Source organism: Triticum aestivum, chromosome 7B, assembly GCF_018294505.1.
Source record: "Triticum aestivum cultivar Chinese Spring chromosome 7B, IWGSC CS RefSeq v2.1, whole genome shotgun sequence".
Lineage (NCBI taxonomy): Eukaryota > Viridiplantae > Streptophyta > Magnoliopsida > Poales > Poaceae > Triticum > Triticum aestivum.
Window position 1 is genome coordinate 64,255,492 of NC_057813.1, and position 8,164 is coordinate 64,263,655.

Sequence of the window (8,164 nt, forward strand, 5' to 3'; positions counted from 1 at the left end):
AAAAATTTAAAAAATTATGACAACGTAGGAAATTTGTATGTCAATAATGTGTAAAAATTTGAGACCAAGATCACGTTTCGGTAAAAAAAACGTAAATTCCTGCACTGGGCGCAATTCTGTTTTTGCACAAAATCAAGTCAACTAGTATCCACACTATCTCAAATGCTTTAATTGGCACATTATTGAAATAAAAGTTACAAAACATGATTACTATAATATGTTAATCATGTAGGCACACTTTTCTTTATAGCCTTTTAGCTAGGAATGATGATTTTAATGATGCTGACATAAAAAAAATTGAAGCATAAAGAGAGCATCCTGAAATTATATAGCAAACACATTTAAACCTAACACACTTCCTATGCATTGGGATTTTATAAGCAAACAATTTATTGGAGCAAAAATCAACTAGCATAGGAAGGCAAAACAAGTGCAACTTCAAAACTTTCAACATAAAGAAAGGAAACATGATGTTGTTGAAATATATATAAGAATATCTTCCTCTCTCGTAATAATTCTCTCTCGACTGAGAAATGTTTGAATTCAAGATACAAAAATGACAAGTATCTCGCAGTGTACAGAAGTAACAAAAATGTGGACCAACTTTCTTTCAACATGTACAACTCTGGGCTGCAGTGCGTGCCTACTGTCGCAAAGTACAAATCAGACAAATGTGGTTGATTCGCTCGGGACATAATGACATGGAAGTAGCTTTTTTTGTAGTGCCACCGCCCACCGCCGAGCGCGAAGGCCGTCAGATCCGCTCCCGCCACGCCGTCAAACAGCCCCGCCGCCGCCGACGGTGCCCGGCGACGTGCTTGGGCGGCGGTGATGCGTATGTAATATTTCCTCAGGAACTGGATATATACATTCAGACTATCTTAGAATCGCATTCAGCAATTAATTGGTCTATATTTTCTCACGACTGTGAAATGTTTGAATACCAGATACAGGAACGACAAGTATCTTGCAGTGTGCAAAAGTAACCAAAATGTGGACCAACTTTCTTTCAACATGTACAACTGTGGGCTACAGTGTGTGCCTGCTGTCGCAAGGTATAAATCAGACAAATGTTGTTAATTCCGGCAGATACTAGGATTACCTTGGCACTCGCCTGTCAGTGGTCATATATACACTCTTTCGAAAATAAGACCAACAACAACATCAAATACAGAAAATAAATTAATCTGGGTATCAGTCACAGAAACTGCTATTCCTAGCTAGGCTATGATATGGGCCCATCATCCATTCTTGCACTCATACCCTTAGGACATTGGTGAATATCCCCATAAGACGGAACGAAAGTATTTTTCATTTCTTCTGATCTGATGCGCGCTATGCAGAACAGTTGTCGGCATCTCATCGGGTGTTCATCTCGATTAGGATGGCGTGTTCGGGCACAGAGTCATTGGGTTCTACATCACCAGGACTTTCTCTGATCCCACTGACACCCTGAGGATGCTCATTTCTGGCTTCATGGTGGGGTTGATCAGCCATAGACCCATTGCCCATGTCGTTCTGCAGCGGACCAAATCCTCTGTGGCCTTCACTTCTGCCATCTCCATCGGCACTCTGCATATCAGAATCCCTCACTTTGGTGTATTTGGCATGAACCGACTTGGCAATGCTTATCAACAGCATGAGAGCTGACATACATACAGTGATGATGAAGAGACCAGAGAAACTTCGCAAAGTGAGAGGTGTCGCGTCCGTGTTGGGGATGCCATAGCTGGGCAATGGTGTTTCTGTGCCTAACCATTTCTTTTCAATTCGTGAGCCCTCAGCCCCAAGGTCCAGGATGGCAACCGAAAGATCATGCACCAGCGGAGATTTTTGAGGAAACACCTGAAAACAAAAACATGATGCTGGTTAGACAATATTGTTTTTGTCAGTGTAGCTATTGTAAGGATGCAGAGGGCATCTACTGAAGTGCTAGAGTAAGAAGCTTACGAAACCAAGTCCAGGTGTCTTGTATATGCGATTAACCATCTGGAATTCATTAATATATTTAGGGTCAGAGAGAAACGAGGTTATATATGGGATCTCATCAACGATAGCTGAGACACCTCCATTCTTTGATCCCTTCCTCAAAGCTTTAGCATATTCCTCTTTATTCGGATAGTCCTTTAGCCTATTGACATTGAAGCCTTCTTTTATCAAGACAGAACGTACAAATGATCCAGATTGGTATCCAATATAATCACCATTTGATCGGAGCTGCTCAAGATCTGTCACTGAGGGCCGGAGCCTCTTTGCAGTCAAAATGGATGATAAGCTAGCTGTGTAGCTCTGCACTATAACCAGCACAACAAAGCACCATATCACCACAACAATTTTTGACAGGGGGCTTCTAATAATTTGACATGTGCAGATATTACGATAATCAATAGATTAGAGTACTCCGGACATAATGTAAGGTATGTAACCACTTATAATGCATCAAGTACTGTGAGCAAGTTTGAGCCTGCTAACCATGAGAAAATGTCAAAGTCGAGAAAGAAAAGTAGAGAGCAGTGCTGCACTGTCTCAAACTCGATCTTTGGTACTCCGGGTTTCTGGGCCACTCGATCGTCCACACAACAAGTCCAGTGAAGAAGAATCCCCCCATAAGTGCTAACCAAAGTTGTGTTGTTAGTGGCTTTAGGAACACCCATTCAATTCCTGACTTGGAGTCATTCTCGGTGAGCACAAGCAGTGACACGCCTGACTCAGTGTATGGCATCGTGAAGTCCACGTCTACAGCTCGCGCTGCGGTTATAGTTATGTCACCCACTACTGCATCGTAGTTCTGGTTGTAAGAACCAACAAAGTACAGTGTGAGTTATGTGATTCTCACGAAATGCAGAAATGGCATGCAAGTGAAAGGAGCCAGGCTCACCCCCGAAGACACGTTGCGTACTAGTTCGTCATAAGAACCATCAACAGCAACGAACTCATAATGAAGAACATGTGGTAGTTTCTTCGCAGCAGCCTCAAAGATATCAATGCAATAGCCACTGGCATTATGAGAAGTTGCATTCACAAAAGCTTTAAACCCCGGTTTTTTAGGCACAGCAACCTTGAGCTCCTTCACATAGCCTCTGGTCAAAGCTCCTGTGTCTCTTCCCGATAGTATTCTGTTGTTCATTCTCCCGATTTCTGGATTAACACAAGTTTTAGTACCTTATCCGACTGCCAAGACAATGTTCTCAAGTTGTATGGGAAAAAGGAGAGCTCCATAGCACAAAATTAAAATTAATTGCTCCAATATGACTAAAGCATGAGAGTGTTTAAGGTAAGCAGAATATAGCTTAGCACTTCTTCACACACTTAAAGGAAAACCACATGTTTTTAAGTGACCTGCAAGATTAACTTGGTTCTCATGTTTGGATACGTAGTTCGATCTAACATTCTTTCCTCCTATTGCTATACGTGCTACCACACATGCAAAACACAAGCCTGTTACTTGGTGGTACAAACCGAATTTTCTTTTGGCTTAATATCAAAGTGGTACAAAATGGGCAATACAATTCAGTGTAAAATGAATGTGGACCACAGACAGTATGTACTACTTTCCACCTCGACGATCTGAAATGGTCGATATTGTCCATCTAACAAGGAATTATAGGAGAAATTTTTGTCATGGCAGAACAAAAAAAGGGGCGAAACATGCTTTTTATCTGATAGACCTACAGTCAACCGAGCTAAAATCAGAGACATGTTCTACGTTTCATCAAATCTTAGATATGCACAGCAACTTATGCTTAAATGTGTGGGATTAAACAGTTACCTTTCCCAGTCAGTTCTGCACTACTACAATATTCACATCGGTCCCCTTGTTTGGTTAGTAATTTTCATGATGAAGGCCCCTGAGTGGACAAGGCCTCGGCATTGGCAACAGCGAACCTCCTCGGCCTTATTTGGAATCGGATCTGGTTTGGAGTTCCTCACCTGGGGTTGAGGAGAGGAGGTAGCCCGTCGCAGGTGCGGCGAGGGGCCTGCACTGCATCTACCTGGAAGAAGGTAGTCCATCTTCTGCCCCATTGGCAACAGCGATCCCCTCCATCGTACGACTCCCGCAGACGGTGGGGGGCCGGACGGGAGGTCATTCCGACGAACGGCGACCTCGCCGCCGTTGCGCCGGTCGGCGGAAAGGCTGGAGATAGCGGCCAGGGATCTAGGATGCGTTCGGTTTAGGCCCAAGATTGGCCCTATAAAATATGGATGCCCATAAATGGGCTTATGCTAAATCCCCATGGACCAGGCCCAAAACACCTCTGAGACAAAACTGAATCAAAATCTATACCCAAAAAGGTTTTTAATTACGAGAATGCTAAATTCCTGCCGACTGGCAGTTTGCATCAGATCCGAACGATCTGGATCTCGTTCATTCCGAATCGAACGGCAGTTAACAACAGCTTCAAAGCGAGAAAAAGAAAGGGGGTGACGAGAATCGAACCCCCGACGTCCTGTAGGCACGTCACCGTACTAACCATCTCACCCAGACATGGTAGTTATTAAATCTGCGAACTCTCTTAATTTAAATGCGTAGTGGATCTTTTTTTGAGATTAAAAATCTGAAGAAGTTGCTAATGTGATGGCGCATTTAGTAGAAAGACTTCCTGAAATGTTGATGTCCGTGATTTTCTCTCTGGATTGGGTCCATCATGATTTTTTCTGTGCGCTAGATCTATTGATAGACCCTATTTACAGGGATTTTTTAGTCAGGAAAATTGATTCTCAATATAGGATTCGAACCCACAGCAAGCAGCTTACATGAAACACTTACTAGCCAGCTCAATTAGACTAATTGTTGTGTAAAAGGAAGCACGTCGCACTCTTTTGACCATTCCATAATGTTTTCTTTTTCTCTTTTCTTTGAGGAATCTCCATCACTCTCTCGTCCCCCTATTTCTTTCTTATTCGTTTTTATCTTTACGTAAACACGCGATGACGAGGATTCATAGGAAATAATCTTAGATCGAGAAAAAAATGTTCAATTAATGATCTGATTTCTGAAAACGATACTTTAGTGTGCACTTGATTTGAGAGGGATTGAGTAGATTAGGAATCTCCAACGTCCGTCCTGCATCTAACTTTTGAAGAATGGACAAGATGCACCATCCCACGACATGGTTATTATGTAGTTACCAGGCTAGATGTACTATAGTTACCAACATGGTTACTACGTAGTTATCGGCCTAGATGTACTATAGTTATCAACATGGTTATTACGTAGTTACCATGCTAGATGGACTATAGTTATCAGCATGGGCTACATGCGGTATAATACACCCCTCGGTAGCTTATGTGTAAATAGCATGATAATTTACACATCCCAGACCTGATAAACTCATGCACAAACATTGTTTACTTTTACGCGAGGGAAAAAAGTTGTTTGAAACCATCCCCTCGTAGCTTATGTGTAATAAGCATTGATAATTTACACACCACAAACCTAATAGATTATGCACAAACACGGTGATAATTTTGACCCGAGAGAAAAAAGTTATTGAGAACATTTCTGATAACTTACGCGTAAATAAAATGCTAATGTATGCACCGTAGAGTTGATTATTCACATACAAACGTCGTGTTTACTTTCTGAAACGGGTGAGAAAGTTATGGAAAACATACCCCAATAACTTCTACTTAAATAGCATGGTAATATACACACCTCGGCGTGATGACTCACGCAAAAACACCGTGGTAACTTTGATCAAGAGAAAAAGTAGTTGTCGATACCATACGCCCAATAATTTCCATGGAAATAGCATGTTAATATACTCATTGCGGACATGGTAACTTACGCACAAACATCAGGACAACTTTTACCAAGAGAGTTTTTTGTTTGAAACCATACCCTTGGTAAATTTTGTGGAAAGAACATGGTAATATATGCACCATAGACATGATAACTAAAGTACAAACAACGTGCTAACTTTTTAACCCGGTGGAAAAGCTTGTTAAAAATATGCATCAGTAACTTCTGTGTAAACATGATAATATACGAACCGCAGACCCGACTTACAAACAAACACCGCGGTAACTTTGACCCCATGGGGAGGGGAAGTTGTTTGAAACATATCATCGATAACTTATGTGTAAATGGCGTGGTAATGTACGGATGACAAGTGTGGTAACTCATGCACAAACACCGCGATAACTTTGTCCTGAGAAAAATAATTAAGAACGTATCACGATAAATCATGTGTAAAAATCATGATAATATACGAACATGAGAGCTCATAACTTTCTTGGCCTAGGCCTGATAACTTGCAAACAAAAAAGTCGTCAGAACATATCAACATGGGATTTGGTTTTGTAGGTCTTGTCGCAATGGATTTTTTATGTGAAAACGATTTTTTGATTAGACAGACAATTTTTTTTATATACAATCCAGGATGCATCAGTTTTTTCTTTCTAATGCATGCCTCCATGTGCATGTGAAGGGAAGATTACAAGAACTATTTTTTATGTCCTGATAATTTATGTGTAAACAACATGATAAGTGATACACAACCGACATGATAACTTGTGTAGCACACCCGTGGTAACTTTGTACTAAAAAAATGTCGTTGAAACATGTCAACATGGGATCTAGTTTTGAAGGTCTCGTCGCGGTGATTTTTATGTGAAAGCAGTTTTTAAATCCGAGCGACGGTTTGAGCTACAAAACATTTTAAAGTTTAAATTACGAAAGAATCTTTGTTGATGTCATCTGTTTTGTTGTTATATGCATGCATGTTTAAAAATGGAGTGACTACACCTCGCAGCTCACTCCTGGGCATGCAAAGTCACAATCGCTCTCTTCATATGCAGTTGATTTACTAATCACCGATTGTGTGGATCTGTTTCTTAACGTCCAGTCGACTGGACGTTAGCACAGTCCTTTTAATTATCGAAAAGGGTGTCAAAATCTATACCCGGACATCCCCCCAAAAGAAAATCTATACCCGGACAACTCTCAATACGTTAAGGTTCCCTCAAAAAGAAAATCTCTAAGTTAAGGTTGTTTCGCTCAAAATAAAAAAATTAATGTTGTTCGAAGAACGGCATTTCTTTCACAAAGCTCTTCTGGCTAGTGTTTGAGTCGAATTTTCCCTAAATAAACACTGAAACTTCATCAATGTGAATATTGAGGGTTCATGATCTCTGTTGCGCGGTTCATGATCGGGCGGCTACCGCAACTTGAACGTTTCCAAGAAAAACCACTAGTATATACTCTCTCCCATTACAAACTACATACGGATGAATATGAACACATTTTAGAATGTAGATTCATTCATTTTGATCCGTATCTAGTCAATAAAATCTCTAAAAAGACTTATATTTAGAAACGGAGGGAGTATATTGACGGTTCAACTGAAAGCACAACTGTATTTAATTACCAGCCGTTGTAGCGTCTCCGGGTGAGCCACGGGGAAGCCGGTCCAGGCGGCACGCCTCCGGCGCCAGGGAAATGCCTCCGTCGCCGGCCGCCACCGGCACGCTCCAGAGCGTGAGCATGACGAGCAAGGCGACGGCCAGCGCGCGCTCCATTTTTGGATCTCCCCAGTCCAACCCATCGGCTCAGTATATATAAGCATTCTGGCTGATGTGATGTAACTAAAAGTCTATTTCGGACCTGGACCTTGGACGTTGTGACTTGTCCTTGTTGAACCTTCGATGTTGGCTGGGTAGCCTGGCGCGAACGAACGGGTCAGAAGGCCATTTTCCAGAGGTGGAGCGAGCTGAGCTAGATGCATGGATCGATGGAACAATGGAAGATCGGCCGAGCCTGTCCCTCTCCAAGCAAACCTCAGGAATGAAGAATCGTATCAGCCGGCGAATAAGTTACACCACGCGTGGCGACGTGGCATCACCTTCGGGAAGTTGATTCTCGATCGAGGCTGTGTGTGGTGTGGAAAGAGCATGCTTTCAGAGACAAGTCAGCCTCCCCTAATTCCCAAGAACCGCACCAACGCGTGGCATCAGCTTCCGAAAGTCGTTTCTCGAGGCTATATGTATGTGTGGCTACCTGCTGCTGCGATGCGTTGGCCACCACACACAGGTTCAGATACGTGGCATGTACTTGTGTATGTGTGTACGAATCCGCTGAGAAGTTCCCTGTGGTGTTACGGCTCCACATGTATTACCAGAGTTCATCTTGATCCTCTAGGTGGTTCTGGAGATCACCGACGAC

General features: G+C 42.2%; 1 protein-coding gene across 1 annotated transcript; it reads right to left on the minus strand.

Annotated features, from left to right (window-relative positions):
* Window positions 1–1,293: 1,293 nt before the first annotated feature.
* Window positions 1,294–7,521, minus strand: LOC123162901 (glutamate receptor 2.8-like). The gene is made up of 5 exons (XM_044580656.1): window positions 7,371–7,521; window positions 2,879–3,138; window positions 2,473–2,788; window positions 1,951–2,294; window positions 1,294–1,845 (listed from the first exon to the last, which is right to left on the minus strand). Exons 1-5 carry the CDS (start codon window positions 7,519–7,521, stop codon window positions 1,360–1,362), a joined length of 1,557 nt encoding a protein of 518 aa, XP_044436591.1. The 3' UTR covers window positions 1,294–1,359.
* Between the last annotated feature and the right edge of the window lie 643 nt (window positions 7,522–8,164).